This window comes from Sphaerodactylus townsendi, linkage group LG11 (assembly GCF_021028975.2).
Source record: "Sphaerodactylus townsendi isolate TG3544 linkage group LG11, MPM_Stown_v2.3, whole genome shotgun sequence".
Lineage (NCBI taxonomy): Eukaryota > Metazoa > Chordata > Lepidosauria > Squamata > Sphaerodactylidae > Sphaerodactylus > Sphaerodactylus townsendi.
Window position 1 is genome coordinate 57,872,959 of NC_059435.1, and position 16,769 is coordinate 57,889,727.

The 16,769-nt window shown below is 43.3% G+C and overlaps 1 protein-coding gene across 8 annotated transcripts in view; it reads left to right on the plus strand.

The window, feature by feature from the left end:
- The first annotated feature begins 4,202 nt into the window (after positions 1 to 4,202).
- MYO3A (myosin IIIA) overlaps positions 4,203 to 16,769 on the plus strand; it is a 107,599-nt gene continuing 95,032 nt past the window's right edge. For 5 of the 8 annotated variants that reach the window (XM_048511333.1, XM_048511335.1, XM_048511334.1 and 2 more), the window contains exons 1-2: positions 7,118 to 7,300; positions 11,187 to 11,321. In XM_048511333.1, coding sequence (XP_048367290.1) covers positions 7,133 to 7,300; positions 11,187 to 11,321 — 303 coding nt within the window. In that variant the 5' untranslated portion in view covers positions 7,118 to 7,132. Of the gene's footprint in view, positions 4,316 to 7,117; positions 7,301 to 11,186; positions 11,322 to 16,769 lie in introns of those variants that run through there. The other 3 variants (XM_048511339.1, XR_007245781.1, XR_007245780.1) reach the window with 3 other exon arrangements.

Below are 16,769 nucleotides of genomic sequence, written 5' to 3' on the forward strand. Positions count from 1 at the left end.
CTCCTGTTTATTTTTTTTCTTGCGACAAACTACCGTGGGATTAGTGCGAATTGATATCAGAGGCAAATCTCCAAAGATCTGAACGGACACAAGATTTTAAAACCTGAAACCCAGAAGGAACAGCGGGTCTTTACTTTTAGCTGGAGTCACCAAAACTGCACGAAGTACTCAAAAGTGATACTAGCGAAGGAGAGTTGCGGTGTGTATCGATTGCTGTTTCTTGTACAAAGGTGACTCGGATAAGCCTATCTGGGGAAGGAGAAGTGGTATTTTAAGAGGGCTGTTCTTGCGGTGAGGAAGGGGGAACCAGCTAATCTGATGATGATCCCCTGGGTTCTTCATACAGTTGAAAATAGCAATTGCTTCTTTTGAGTTTACCATGTGATTAGCACAAGTTACATGTTTATAGAATGGAGTTTTGCTTTTATGCTCAGTCACCAAACTATCTGCAACCCATCCTGGGGTTCCTAGTTGCAATTCCAATGAGATTATTTCCGGACACTTGACTTTAAGAGACAAAAAACCCCAACTTCAAACTTTGGGGTATTTTTTGTCACTTGTGCAAAAGTATGCTACAAATAATACGGGTATGTTTTGTTAATAGGTAGAATTCTGTTTCTTGCCTTAGACTGCCAAAGAGAAGTTGTGTCCATTTTTCTGTCATAGTAATAAAATGCTTTGTAAAACAGTGTTCAAAAAGCGGCATTAAAATGTGTATTCTAAATTAGATATCTGTCAATTAAGTGATGGAGTCATCACACAGAACAGTTTTCTGTGCAAGTATTAGTTCCATGAGCATTGCATAAACCATGTGTTGGCCACCCAATTTCGTGAGTTAAGGTGTGTCTGTTCTGCCATAAGTATACTTATCAGGAAGCAACAGCCACCTACGCATTGCTCATAGGGCACACGCAGACATTAGTAACACGCAATGGGCAAAGACCAGTTGTGGCCAACATGGTCGCAAATGTCTGTGCAATATCCGGCTGTATGGAATGTCCTGGGAAAGGATAAAGTTGCCTTTAGAATACCTCTAGCTTGTCTGTTTGGAATCAGGAAATTAGATCTCCAGCTGCATTTCAGGAAAGGAAAAGGATCCTTTGCTCAGTGGAGGAACTTCTGCTTGGCATGATGAAGGCTCTAGATTTCAATTCCCAGCATCTCTAGCTGAAAGGACCTGAAGCCCTGCCAGTCTGAGCAGACACTACTTGATGTTGATGAACTGTTAGCCGGATTCCGTATAAAGTAGCTTTGTGTTTGTGTTCATAGTCTTTGCCATGGATCTGCTAACCATCTAGAACAGGGGTCTGCAACCTATGGCTCTCCAGATGTTCACGGACTACATGTTCATGGGAATTGTAGTCCATGAACATCCGGAGAGCCACAGGTTGCAGACACCTGATCTAGAAATATAAACAATGAGACCTGCTTTCAAATAATAATAATAACTGGCTTTTTGACCCAGCTTTTTCTACCTTTAAGTAGACTCAAAGCAGCTTACAATCACTTTTCCTTCCCCTCCTCACAAGCGACACCCTGTGAGGTAGGTGGGGCTGAGAGAATTTGGAGAGAACTGTGACTGGCCCAAGGTCACCCAGGAGCCTTCACGTGAAGGAGTGGGGAATCAAATCCAGTAAGCGTGTTGAGGATTAGAGAGTGTTTCAGTTTCTAATGACCATACCTATTATATTTTGTATTGGCTAGAAATCAGTGGTTCTCAACCTGGGGTCGGGACCCCTTTGGGGGTCGAACGACCCATTCACAGGGGTCACCTAAGACTCTCTGCATCAGTGTTTGTAAAATGGATAAATGTTAGGGTTGGGGGTCATCACAACATGAGGAACTGTATTAAAGGATCACGGCATTAGGAAGGTTGAGAACCACTGGGCTAGATGATCCTAGTCTTGACATTAACTGCATAATTCTGTTGCTGATCTTGGATTGTAATAAGTAGACAATTGACTGCATGATTCACATTGCAACATCATGTAAATTGCAGGAGAACCCGTTATCCAAGTGTGAGTCCAGCCTAGTAGCTGACTGAAATTATTGTAAGTTTCATGATCCCATGTCAGTGTCATCCCAGGACTCTTATTGACTGAATCCTTCTTTAGATACTTCCTAGATAAGTGTGCCTTGAGTGGCTTCTCAAAGGCCAGACAGAGACGTATGGCCTATAGGGACATGGGGTCACCCATGTGCCTAGGCTCACGCCACCAAGTCCCACCCCGCGCCTCCCTGCAGGCCGGCTCAGGAGCCAGCCTGCAGGGAGGCAGGATTCAGTGGTGGGAAGCTGCAACGCCTGCCTGGGCTGCCTGCCACCACCAAGCCCTGCCCCCAGCCTCCGTGCAGGCTGGTGTTTGCCTCCACAGGCCCTGCAGGCCTGCAAGGAGGCCAGGGGTCAGGGCTTGGCCTGCACAGAAGCCTGGGGCGGGACTCTGTGGTGGGCAGCCCCTCCACCCCATGCGGTAGTGCCCCTCCAAGTAGTCCTGCCCCTGGCCTCCATGCAGGCTGGCGGGGACAGAGCTCAACACCCCTGAGCCATCCCTTTGAGCGCAGAGGGGAGGGGGTGCGTTGGGATGCCCAGAGAAGGGGATGTCTCCGGGCACCATTTCCCCCTGATATGCCTCTGAGATCAGGCATTGGTATTGATCCAGCTTTCTTCCAATTTAAGAGGCTTTTCAGCTTCTCAAAATGGAGGAAGGCTTCAACCTTTCTTCAGTGGAGTGGTTAGTTCAGGGCAGAATCCAGTCCATTTTATATATGTCCAGTTGTTTAGTTTATGGGCCTTTCCCTTCTTACACTGTTACAGGACATTGCTGTAATTCCTGACATTGATATCAGTTGCAGGTAAAGCAAGTCATTCTTGGGTTACTGGTGACCCAGTTCTTTGTTGTCAGTTGTGACAGATAAAGTTAAGAGTCTTTAATACTGAATTGATTTTTCTGACATTGTACATTTTAATTGGATTGTAATAAGAAAATTAAAAGGTCTGTAAATTTTGGGATCTTGCTTGCTGGTTATAAATATTGATTAAGCTTCCCCTTGCTGAAAAATTGCCTTTATTTCTTTCTCTGTTTTTTTCTATAATGGAGAGCTAATAGAATAGAAAGGACTGGGTTTTGTTCAGTAATTGCTAATGTTTGCACAAGGGCCAAAAGATAGAAGCTCCATTTTGCATAATTCATTTATATCATCCTATACACGTTTTTTTATTTACAGCGTGTTCAGACACTTCACATATATTCAGTAATGTTTTCAATCGCTCTGCAAGATAAATCAGAATTTTCCTCATATTGCAGATGGATGAGGGCTAAAACTGTTACTGAATGTGATTAGCCAAGACGGCCCAGTGACTTTGTGGCATCAGTGATTATATGGTTGCAGGACTTTGGATTCACAGCTAAGGTGGCATTGAATAAAATAGTGAGAGTGCCAGTAAAGGACTGGGGAGATCCAGGTCCAAATCCCCACTCAGGCTCCTTCCGCACATGCAGAATAATGCACTTTCAAACTGCTTTCAATGCTCTTTGAAGCTGTGCGGAATAGCAAAATCCACTTGCAAACAGTTGTGAAAGTGGTTTGAAAATGCATTATTCTGCGTGTGCGGAAGGGGCCATAGTTACCAACCTTACTATGGGACTTTGGGTCAATCGCTCCTGGCCTAGCCTACCTCACATTGGTATTGTTGAGAATAAAATGGTGGAAGAACAACCTGAGCTGCTTGAAGGACAGGCAAGATACAAATGTGACTCTTAGAAAGATCATGGCAAAATCATTTTATCATTTTATACAAGAATATATTTTAAATGTCTTCATCTGGATGGCCCAGGCTCGCTCTGTTTGTGAGATCCCAGAAGTTAAGCAGGGTTGACCCTAGTGTGTCCTTGGATGGGAGACCACCAAGGAAGTCCATGGATTGTCATGGACTGATGGTTATCTCATGGGGTTTAGGCTGCTTACTTCTCACCTCTACAAGACCGAGGATCCGTTTAATTTGTTATATAGCTTGTAGGCTGGTAGATTTGGATGATTATATAATGAACTGCTATGGCAGGAAATTCTTTCAAAGCCCAGTTTGATATCTGGAGATTTCCTGACTGCTTGACATAATTGCGCCTGTGTCCTCTTTTGGTCCCACAGAGTCCAAACTCCTTGGTTTAGTGAAGACTGCAATGATTAGGGAGACCCGTGCAATTAGAGGAAAACTTGTGCACCAACAAGAGCCCATCGCCTTGTGATGGTGATTCCAGCCAAGTGAACTATTGCCACCATTGCAACTGCACAAAGCCATCCAGCAGAATAGTTCCCATAAGTAAGAGAGCTTTTAAATTACCCTTCCTGTGATTTAGACCCCAAACAGTCTGCAGCCTATTGTCTTAGACGCCACATGTTTGACAGTTCAATCTTGGAATGTTATCGGAGCTTCATCTAATCAAAATTGCTTGCGTGAGTTCAATTATTGTAGACAAGTTGCTAGCCATAGGGGATCTAATTGACTAGGGGCAAGAAAGAAAATGCAGCTTTGAAGGAGGAAGTAGAGCCAGTTGAATTGGAGGCAGATGTAAAATGCTTTCTAAAAAAGTCTCATTGGAATCTTAAGGATATTAACCATGATTGCTGAATAGCCGGTATCCAGAATTCCTTTTTGGATAAGCGGTGGCAGGACATTCCCCGTCTTCCTTGTATTTGTTTGTTTGTTTGTTAAATAGTTAGATTTTTAAACCGCCCTCTCCCATTGAGACAGATTATGATGAGGCTGTTTATATTATTCCCTTTTGATCTAATTTCAGTCACAGTCTTGTAAGTGGTCTGCTTGAGACATTTCTGTACTGGGGATCTGTCCTGCATTTAATGCTTTTAGGAAAGTTTTTTCCCTCTTGCTTTCCCATAGAGTCATGGTTTATTTATGTACCTCCAGGGGCATCTGCAACTTTTATTTGATTTTTCCCAAGTCTGTTTTGCTCCAAAGTTTTGTGGAAGATCACAGTAATGCCTGGAAGGCTGCTGTATGGGTTGAATTGTTTTCTGCGAGCCAGTTTCTTTGATTGTATTCCTTCAGCGGCCATTTCCTTCCCCTGTCATGGCAGGGGGCTTTGATTTTTTAAAATCCATATTGTTCTCACCAGGTCATATTGAATGTTCAGCTTTCATTTTTAAAAATCCAAAGTAAGTCTTCAGCCCTTTCCCTTGCAGAGATGTAGGGGGGAAAGCATATCTTTGTAAAGCTTGAGGCTATAGAAAAACAAAAAAACTGGGAATTCAAAGAGCATGCATGGTATTCTAGTGCTGTTTTTTTTAAAATGGCAAACGCCCTGGTTGCCATTTCAGAGGGGATTGGAGCAGGTGATTTGTGGGGAAAGCTTTTATGTGGACGCCCCTTGCTGCTGTGCTTAATCTACAGTCACACTAGCAATGGGGACATGGACACCACACAATTCTATCTCTGTCTGGAAGCCGCCTTAGTCACCTTAGCGGGCTACCTTCACTAGGAAAGAGATCAGGAGAATGTGTCCCTGTTGATATTCCTGGATCTTTCTGTAGCTTTTGATACTCTCAGGTTTGGTATCCTTCCAATCTGATTAGCAGAAATTGAGATGAGTATTGTATTCTGGGAGTTCCTTTCTCATGTGGTAGTTTCAGAAGGTAGGGCTGGGGGGTTACTGCTTACTGCCTTTACTGCTTGCTGCATTTATGCTACGAGGATTCTATCTTATTCCCATTGGGTAAGAACGTTCAGGAATTTGGAGTAAGTTATCGTCAATATGCAGATGACAACCCTCTGTTTCTCTGAACCATTGACTAGAGGCCAGTGACTACACTAATGATTATATGATGGCCAAAAAAGCAAAGTCCATCCAATGGAGTTGATATTAGCCAGCCATATCCAAGAACTGACTTAGTCTGAATGGAGTTCCACAGCTTCTAAAGGAGCAGGTTTTTTGTTCTAATGTGCTGTTAGATCTGGGAGGGTAAATGTACAGAACTCCTTTCACTATACAGTAACTTTAGTGTCTTTCACCAGCTTCAGTAGTTGCACCTATTGTGACCCTTCCTTCCTTGAGGGGCAAAATTTGGCCTCGACTGCTCTGGTCGCATCCATAATAGATTACTATAAGTTGCTCTTTGGGTGACTGTCTATGGTGTTCAGCAGGTTCAGTTGGTGCAAAATGTGGTGGCTAATCTGTTGATAGGCAGTGCCTTGAGGGAACACATTTCTCTAATTCTTAGTCAGCTGTCTTGCTACCAGTTTGCTTCCAGGCCTTATTCAAAGAGCTGGTTGTCCCCACTGAAGCTTGAAACAACTCGGGGCACATCAAGGCTTAGTGGGTTCCAACTCTAGAAAAAAAACTGCTGTATGGTGTGTTCTATGCTACTTTTAGTCTGTATTTTATTGTGTTTAATCGTTTTTAATGTCTACATCACATTTTGTTGTTACTGTGTCATTTTAACCTGTAAACTGTCTCCGAAAATATTTTTTGTGGACAGGCAGGATTAAGATCTTCCAAACACAAAGGTAAATTATTCAGTGCTTTATGGAGATTGGTAAGCATGAATAGATGGTTTCCTGTTCCCAAGGCTCCTGCAATCTAAGATGTGGCTGGAGAGGAAAAGAAGAGTAGAGTGGTATAATGTTGCCAACCTCCAGGTGACTCCTGACATCTCCAGGAATTACAACTGATTTTCAGGCAATAGAAACCAGTTGCTTTGGAGGTTGGCCTCCATGATATCATACCTAACTAAAGTCTCTCCCTTCCCCAAATCCCGCCACAGAATCCCAGGGCCGGAGTGAGGGGGAACTGACTCCTGCTCCGCCCCCGCCTGCCATACCCCTGTTATGCTTCTGTACCGGCGTGCGCCCAGGGCATCACACACCCCTGTCCCCTTGGCATTATGCCACTGCAGCCTCCATCCTCAAATTTCCAGGAATTTCCTAACTTAGTTGGCAGTCAGAGGGTGGCTATAATGGCCCATATTCCATCCTGGTCTTGGTGAGTTTTTTGTTTTGTTTTTTGTAAAATGAGAATGCCGACTCTACGAGTGTGTGTCCTTGCCTGCTGAGTTTCAGCTTTTAATAATGATGGATTCAGTGCATAAATTTTGGTTTTGTTTCTAGGGATTAATATTTGAGATGATGCCCTTATCTGGCAAAACAATAACATTTGATAGCTTTCCCGATCCTTCGGATACCTGGGAAATAACTGAGACTATCGGCAAAGGAACCTATGGCAAAGTTTTTAAGGTATTCAACAAGAAAAATGGGAGCAAAGCTGCGGTCAAAATCTTGGATCCAGTTCACGTAAGCAACTTTAAGTTAATAGCTGTGACTGTCCCCCACTTTCCTTGCACTGTTATCAAAATAAGCAGCCCAAACAAAATGTGCAATATAAATTATTTTGTTCTAAATCTAACGCTTCGTAAGGTTTGGTGTTTTTGGAAGGGGGCATGGCAGTTTGTGGTTGTTTTTAAAAAAATTAGTAAAGATAAACTGATATTTCTGCATACCAATATATCTAGAACTATGCTGGCTAACATAAGCACTAACTTGGAGCATATGGGTAGTTGTCCTAATGAGTCAAGATCACGCTGAGTCAGTCATCTTCATGTAAAGTATCCAGAAAGGGTGGACACATTGGAGTTTCCCCAGATTAATGTGACAGTATGATAGATTAGGCATTCATAAATATTCACACAGTTTATAACCATTTGTGTATACAGGAACACATGGATTTTCATGGCAATGCATTCTACACAAGGTTGAATACAATAGTTTAAATACTTGGCAATTTAGTCCTAAGTAGAGATATGCCTTCTAAGCTCATTGTCTTTGATTGACTTAGTACGGTATAGTTCTGTTTAGGACTGCATTGCTAGTTTATCTTCTCAAAAAGTCAAAGCTTTTCTGGAACAGAACGGGGAGACTACTGTGGGTTAATGAGGTCACATTACTGCTTTCTTCACAAGTGTGTATCAGCACAATCAAAAATATGGGTCAGAACTGGCACTTATTTATCTATGGCTTGCACTTCTCATATGCAGATTATTAAAAAGCATTTATACAATAAATCTTAGAACCAATTCCTGAACACCATTACACAACATTACTGTACCCAGATTCAATAAAATATGGCATTAATTATGTCACACCAGAGTACATAAGACACTACCTCTTCCCTTGTATCGTATTGAAGTTTTTCAAACCAGGAGTCCCTTCTTGGATTTCCATTGGTACACCAGGTTCAGAACTGGATCCACATTTTTTGAAGTGGGGCAAAAGTACAAATTGATGCCACCCATATATCATACACATCTTTTTTCTTTATATAACCTTCTGCTGCCCACCCCCCCGTTCCTGCTGCCTGGGGCGGGTGCCCCCTCACCCCTTCCCCACGTGACTGACCGAGTTGGAACATGAAATACGTACAAGAATGATTTCTTATTCGCTATCCCACAACAATGGGACTCCCCCACAGCCAAAATGCATGACACTTAAAATAAATGTCAAGGCCATTTTATTGGGGGTGACTTATGTCTCATACATTTACTTGTATCCTCTCTTGATGTATTGTATCTGACTGTATAACCTGTTGGGTCTATTGCCTGTCTCTACTAGTTTTCTTTATCCAGCAACACCCCCTTGTTGCTTTCAAGAAGTTTGTGGTGCCTGCATAATATCCCAGTATGGGTGGTAACGATTGCTTAGTCTGAGAAATGTAGCCATGTCAAATACTGGCACAGTACAGCTGGACTGATCCCAAGTGCTGATTATTTGAATGTATTAATTGCTGTTCATATGTACGAATGATATATGTTTGTTCCCAGTCTGCTAGTCTACTTGTGCATTCTGTTTATCTTTGCCGCTGCTTGAAGCTTACTGTACTTTGGATGATGGAAAAGTGGGGATACGTGTGGATGGAACTTGCAGTGTTCTTAGGGTCAGAGTACAGGACATTTAGGTGTGTCCTTTCTCTGATTATTCTATGGTCTGTTGGCTGTACATCTCTTGAAAAGGTCAACCATTGACAAAAGGTGGCACAGCAGCATCCATAAAGGCTAGTATTGTTTTAGCAAAAGGTCAGCATGTGGGTAGTATCCTCCCATTCTGTGCTTTACCCAATTTATTTGCTCCTTGCAGTAATTTCTAAGCTTGTGTGACTTGCACAGAGGAATGCATGCACAGGTTGGTTAGGCTGGAGTGAGAAAAGAGCAGAGAATGAAATCATTAATCCCCTTTCTGCAAGTGCTGCTCCATTGGGAAAGGTATAAATCCCCCCCCCCCCTCAAATCACTGACCTTCATCTAAGTGGGTCCCAGAAAGATCTCTCTGGAGATGAGAAGGGGCTGCAGGAATGGAGAACTTGTAATGCCTCGAAACACCTTGTGGACTTCCTGTGTGGAGAGTGTTCTGTTTTCTGTCATTCTTCTCCACATTCATCTCAATGATTTAGTTGTTTTCAGCTACTTTTATCAATGGGAAAAGGCTAGGGAAGCTGCTTATTGGTCACTGAGGAAAGTAAAGGTTCTGAATCAGAAGTCCAAATTGGATTGATGGAATGCCATTCCCAAAGAGGCTCGTATTCTTTTCTTTTTCTAATGAGAGAGAACTGCTTTGCATTCAGAATGCTAAGGAATGCACAGCTGCACATTAAATATTCTTCTCTTATGGAAGCGGTGCATCCATAGCCTCTGAACCAAGACCGAAGGCTACAAAAGGGAAGTGGGAGAAAGTAAAATTCAACAAACTGGCATCAGCGGCACCAAGGGCAAGCTAGAAACTAGTCTTGAACTATTCAGCAGATTATGATGCACACGGTTTGGCTGCATGAACAGAAGTGCTAGCTCTGCTACAGGGCAGCTCCTGTTTCTCCTCAGATTCCGTCACATGGTCCCCTGAAAGCTTATTGGGCATACTGTTCATACTGTCCCATAATTCCCCTTCATGGACACATGTGGATGGGCAGGGGACCAAAATGGGCTCAAATAGGAAAAAAATGTTCTAATGGCAAAAATCAGAGGTTCTGCATGAGTGCTTCTGTAATGCCTTATTTTCATATTTGGTACATTCAGAGTCAGACATATTCCCTGTGTTTGTGGGATGGTCATCCAAGCATGCAAACTCGCATTTAGTACAGAACTGAGCATCATAAAACTCCACATATTTTTGTTCATTGTCTGGTGTAGTTCCTCATTGCTGCCTCAAAACTATTTTCCCCAGTCTTTGGTTCCTTTAGCTACCCAGTTCTTCTTCCATTCTCTCAGGTGTTGCTGTAAAATTGGTCCTTTTCTGGGGGACGGGCACCTGGTATGGCCACATGAGAAGAGGGATGTCAGATGTCCCCCTGAACAATAATTTCTGCTTCATTGGCACCGAACGTGATCCTCCCTCCCCGCAAATCTGCAGAAGCTGCTCTGGCTGAATAAACTAGACTTAGCCCTTTCTTCTACTGAACGGGAAGAAACAGTTAGCGTCTGCAGAGGGAGCCATTGCGATAAACAACAAAGGCTCTTGGTCTGAAGCTCCATTTTCCTTCAGGAGCGCTAGGCTGGAGAGAGGCCGAAGAACAAAGAATCAGTGGCGTGCTCTGTGTGTGTGCATGTGTTTGTTTCAAATAATTACCATCTGTTTGTGTTAACACTGAGATATTTGCTTCTGGGCTTGCGATGCGATTTTGTTAATAGCTCTCAAATGTTGCATCTGGATGTTATCAAAGTAGAAAGGTTGCTAAGTAATGCCACTGAGACATTTCTGAGTGGAATAATTTGCAGGGCAGAGCAACAGATTCAAGGGTCCGGCTTTAGATGAAAAGTTTTTTTTTTATTGCTTAAAAGCAGGCACTGTAAAGATCCACAGGAAGAAAACCACCCATGCTTTTGCAGTGAAGTTGCAACAGATGCACTTGGCATTAACTCAGCTAAGTTTCCAAGTATCTATTTTCCTCTGGTTGCTTTCCTTTCAGCGCGAGACTGCAGGCACCCCCACTGAACATCTTCCCCCAGGCACTGAAGCTGTTTAGCACAGAACATTATGAGTATTTTAACTATGCACATTTTTTGCTTGAACTATAACATTTCTCCTTCCCTTCCCTCAATATCTTGTGATAATTTAGTCACCAAATGATCCTCAAAGGATCAGTGAGGATTGTTTTTGTAGGTGTGATTTTTAACTGTCTGTTTACTTGCCCTAGGACATTGATGAGGAAATTGAAGCTGAGTACAACATCTTGAAAGCGCTCTCTGACCATCCAAACGTAGTGAAGTTTTATGGGCTTTATTACAAAAAAGATGTGAAGGATGGGGATCAGCTCTGGCTGGTGCTGGAGGTAGGTAACTTTTCATGTAGGTTGGGTTCTCCTTAGCTTTGTAAGGGACTGCTGGATCTCCATCATCCAAGACTATCTTTATGATCATCCAAGATAAAATTTGTATTAATACACTTGAGTGGCACAGTCACATAGAAAGATCCGTAAGATGTTTTGAAACTTGCATCTATGATGATCTTCTAAGTACAATGTTAAGGCTGTTTCTGCAACTATTCATGCCCGTCAGTCCATCTGTGCCGGAGTGATCCTGGTTACTTTTAAAGTAGTCATTGGAATGCCGTACTTCATGTTCTTTTGTATTGCCCCCTTTATAATATAGGTCTAGGAGTAAATATCTAGAGCCTTTATTGATGGGTCTTGAAGAGGTTGCTGACACTCTAATAATTAAATATTTCTTGAATGTTGATTTCAATGAGATTTTGGAGTCGGTAGCAAAACAAATTATGTCTTGTTTGACAAACGTGTATGAATGGGTTTTTATTGTATTTAACTTGTGTTATTATGCCAATAAAGGTAAATAAGAATAGACTAGTCCTGAAGCAGCTTAATTTTCTTGTCTTTTGGACCACCAGGGCTTCATTGGGAGACAGCTTGAGGTTGCCACATCATTTCCCGTGGGGGAAATGTGCCTTCTTGCTACCCCCAGAGAATTACTGGGAAGCAGAGAGAATCTAATCCACAGTGAGAAGAGTGCAATGGATGAAAGCAGGCTGAGATCTAAGCTTGGAGAGAGTTAAATTCACTGGAAGTGCATCTTATGTCCTTTTGCCCTGTTTCAGGCATCCAGTGATATCAAGCAGATATATGAAATGGCACAAGATGACCAGACCCATAAAGGGAAGAGGGGCCTATAAATTGAATGAATGAATAAAAATGTCAGAATTGCCTGAGTGGGGGGAAAACTCTCTGTTCATCTGCAAAGCCCTGCCTTCCTTGGTCTATCTGTGTAATAAGCCTATGCAGGGATTGCTTTGTTTCTCCATTGCATTTTTTAATGGACATACCATTGGGACTAGAAAGGGGATGATACGTTCATCACTTCATGTTTACTGTGATGCACATTGTGCTAAAGGGCTCTGAACTTGTTTAGAAGCAGAGGGAAAGAGACTTGGTGTCATAGAAAATAGCTCAATGAAAATGTCAACCCAGTATGCCACTGCAGTGAGAAAGGCAAAGTCTGTGCTGGGGTCTGTTAGGAAAGGGATTGAAAAGAAAACAGCTGATAGCATAATGCCCCTGGATAGATCCATGGTGTGGCATGATTTGGAATACTGTGTGCAGTTCTGGTCACCATATCTCAATAAGAACATTGCAGAGCTAGAAAAAGTACAGAAGACAAGCTGATGAACACCTTTCCCATGAGGAAAGGTTGAAGAGTCCAGGACAGTCATGCATGCATGGTCCGTAGTCAAAGTTCAATCTTGGGTCAACACCAATAGTCCTTACAAACACCGAGTCCAAACCAGGGCAATCCGATCAACACAAATCCAGGTTTCCAGGCCAAGGTCAGCATGAAGGAGATAATACACAGACATACATGGCTCAGGCAGCAGCAAGCAGACTTGCTGCTTCCACACCACTTCCTGTTTCCCAGCCTCTTTTAACAGGGCACTGCTCTAGCAGCTGGAGGTTATCAGCACCTGGTCCTGCAAACACTGCCGTTGAGGCCGAGGTGGTGCAGGGCTGCCGAGTGAGCACTCCATCTTTGGCCCTGCAGCTCACTATGCAGCCTCCTCCTGCATGCTCATGGGGTTCAGGGAACGCAGGGAGAGAGCAAGCCATAGTGGGTAGTCTCCTGAGCTTGTCCCTGGCTGCGGCTCAGAGTCTGATAACACAGCCTCCATGCTGGTTTCCAGCTGTGGCTCTCTGTCTATACGGCCTGTCTCCTCCTGCAACTCCACTGCTTCTAACTAGAGGTGAAGCATTGTTTCACGACATGGCTCTTTGTCCAAAGAGTCTTCTGAGTCCCTGGGCTCAGCTGTCCCTGATTGGGCCACGACAGGGATTTTCAGTTTATAAAAGAAATAATAGAGAACATGACAGAGTAAGGTTCCAACTCCAGATTAGGGAATTTCTGGTGGGTTTAGCCCTGAAAGGGAGGGGAGGGTATTCAGCTGTGTGTAATGCCATAAAGATGAACCTCCAGGCTTCATCTGGAAGTTGGAAACCCTATGACAGAGGTTTGTAAAATTAGGCATGGGATAGAGAAACTGGATAGAAAGAGCTTTCTCTCTTTCTCAGGGGCATCCAGTGAAGTTGATTGGCAGTAGATTCTGCTTGGGCAAAAAGGAAATACTTTATTCCATGAGAGGTTAAAATGGGGAATTCACTGCCAGAAGAGGTAGTGTTGGCTACAGGCATAAAATGCTTTAAAGGGGGATTAGACAGGTTCACGGAGAGTAAGTTGGTGGCTGCTAGCCATGGTGACTCCACATACAGAAGCAGTAAATCTTGGAATCCCAGTGCCAGGAGTAACATCAGGGGAAGGATGGTTGGCCACTGTATCAGACAAAATGCTGGAACAGCTACCTGCTCCTAAGAACTGGCAGACCTGCTCCGCCCCCCTCCCCACACACACACACTGCCAGGTCTACTGTTGCGTCTTAATGGTTGGTAGACCAGTCCTCTATAGCGGCAGCTTCCTGCTTTGGGTGGGAGGTAGAGGCTAGCAGGGGTGGGGCACAGGAAAAGGTGGCGGGAAGTACAATACTCCTCTGGCCTTGTCCCCTTTGGCTCTCTTTTCTTCCTGCCTCTCTCTCTCCACATGGTGGGGGAGGAGTCAGGCAGGAGCAAGTGCAGCTGTCACTTCTGCTGCCATTTGAGGATCAGTCGGGGTGGGGGTTCTGCCTGCACCCCCACCCAAGGAGCGCCCGGGGCTTAAGCTCCCCTTTCGGTTACATATCTGCTCTTCTTAAGTTCTTGAAATAACACTTTATCTGGTGCGCCATCAGCAGAAGTTCTATCATGCAAGCCCAATTTATAGGAATGGAAGTTCCAAAATGAGCAGTGTTTTGTGCTTTCTTTGAGGGAGAAAAAAGTGCTCAGTGTATTCGAGTTTCTTTTGTTTCTTTACTACAATAAAGTAGGCAAATACATGATGATTCATCTTTGTAGTTTGGCGAGGCTGCCCTGAAAGTGTCGCGCTTTGAATTGTTCCTTGAAGCTCCCCTTGAAGTTAATTAAAAATGCTGATTGCAAATGGCTAATCCCAGAGCATAATTATCATGGAGGATTATTGTGATCCAGTTGGCAGCAATGTTTGCTAATTTAAAGCCTGCCTGAAGTGATACTAAGTTATATTACTTGGCAATGATCTTTTAAAAAGTTAATATCAAGGGCTGGCATTTCATTCGTGTGAATTCTACAGGAAAGATGTATAAATATTTAAATGAACTGTAAATGTCCTCAGTAGATTTGTCTTTATCATCTGGTGGGCCTTGCAAATGAATTGAATGTTTGGTAAGGAATTAACAACACGTTATGACACTACTGGGAATGCAGGATTCTGTAGTGAAAGGTGAACAACCCAGTCACAAATCCTGTATCTTGCAATTTTCTAGACTTCACTGTTATAAGAGGGGATGTGAGGGAAATGAAATGAATTGGAGTGTTGTCCTAAGTCAGTGATAGCGAACCTTTTTGAGACCAAGTGCCCAAATTGCAACCCAAAACCCACTTATTTATCGCAAAGTGCCAACACGGCAATTTAACCTGAATACTAAAGTTTTAGTTTAGAAAAAAATGGTTGGCTCCAAGGCGTGCGTTATTTGGGAGTAAGCTTGGTGGTAGTAGTCAGTGGCTTTGCTTTGAATCAACCATGCAACTCTTCCAACGGGGGAATCATGACCCTAGGAGGGTTTGCTCAGAAGCAAGCCCCATTGCCAGCAACCGAACTTACCCAGGTAAAGGATCACGCTTTAGTTCTTCGCATGAAAATCAGTGGGGTTTAACAGCACTTAACAGGGTTACCTACATTGCTTCCCCAAAACTAGGTCTTAGGTTTAATACTAATAATCGAGCCCAGTGGCCCAGGCCAGCCTAGATGTGTGGGGTGGGGGGGACTCTGTGCGTGCCCACAGAGAGGGCTTTGAGTGCCACCTCTGGCACCCGTGCCATAGGTTCGCCATCACTGTCCTAAGTAGAGTTACACCCCCCTGAGGTCACTGACTTTGGTAGACTTTGGAGAATGCAAGGATGGCTCTGCAGGTTGCTTGTTAATGTGGTGTTTTTACTCTGGGATTCATTTCTGACTGCATTTGCTTAGGATTGCACTGTTTTGAGTAGCAGAGGATACAGATTTTGTTTTTCTGCTATGCTCTGTAGCTCCCATCCACTGGTTTAGTAGCCTCATAAGTCTCTGGTGGTAGGAGAATACAGAGGGACAAACTTCCTACATTTTCTAGCTTCTTAAATGTGCACTAAAGGGCTGTGGTACAGATGACTCTGGCTGTCTGTGTATTATTCTGTAGTTGCTGTTGCTTCATTCCTAGTTGCAGGCTCCCTCTGTAGCTATTGGCTGAAGGTATTAGTTCTACCTGTCCTTCCACATGCATTGCTGCATTATTGCCACTATTTTGGGTTTGTTGTGTATGGGGTGTTTTTTTTTCTGTTCTAAACAGTGCCCCTGGTATATGTGTGCATGCGTACCTACTCTGCGAAATCAAAAAATGGGGGGGGGGATCCCCCAAAGATTTTAATTACAATCAACATTAATTTTATATACATATTATCAATACAAACCAACATCACTTCAAGGAAATCAGGATATGGTTTCTTGATTTTAAAAAAGCACCAACTAAACTTGCCAGTGAATTTTTAACAACCACACATGTATGTGTGTCTGGCTTCTGAAAGCCCTGAAGAAAAAGCCAGGAGATAAGCTGTTTTTTTTTTCCAAAGAAACTCTGTAGCTGAAGGTATATCTTCATACTGAACTTCAACAGGGATGGATTATTGATACAGAAAACCATCTCCCAGTCTTCGCCAGACATAACACAATTATTTATATATTTAAAATATTTGTATCCTGCCTTTTCCGTTTGTTCAGTGAACTGTGGGAAAAAAGTTACATCCGTTTTATGAAAATACTGTTGGATAAGAAATCACCTGGTTAAAAAACACACCCAGCGATGTGGTGAACTGATCTGTATTCATTCTGTTGCCTTGGAACTGGAATTTAAAATCTCTGCAACGTATAAACTGTGTGTGATTTAATATACATTTCATCAACTGGTCAGTTCACCTTTCTGTCCAGAGCATGTTTCTCCAGCCTTCTTCCAATGAGGCCATACATAAGTGCCCTTCCTTCCATTTGGTCTAATCCAATCCATACAGGTGCTTGCTTGGATTGTTAGCCTTTGAGCAACCTACCCCCAGAGGCGTAGCTCCAAGGGGACCGGGGGGTACGTGACGCACTGGGTGCGTGCCCCTGTGGGGGCGGGGTGAGGG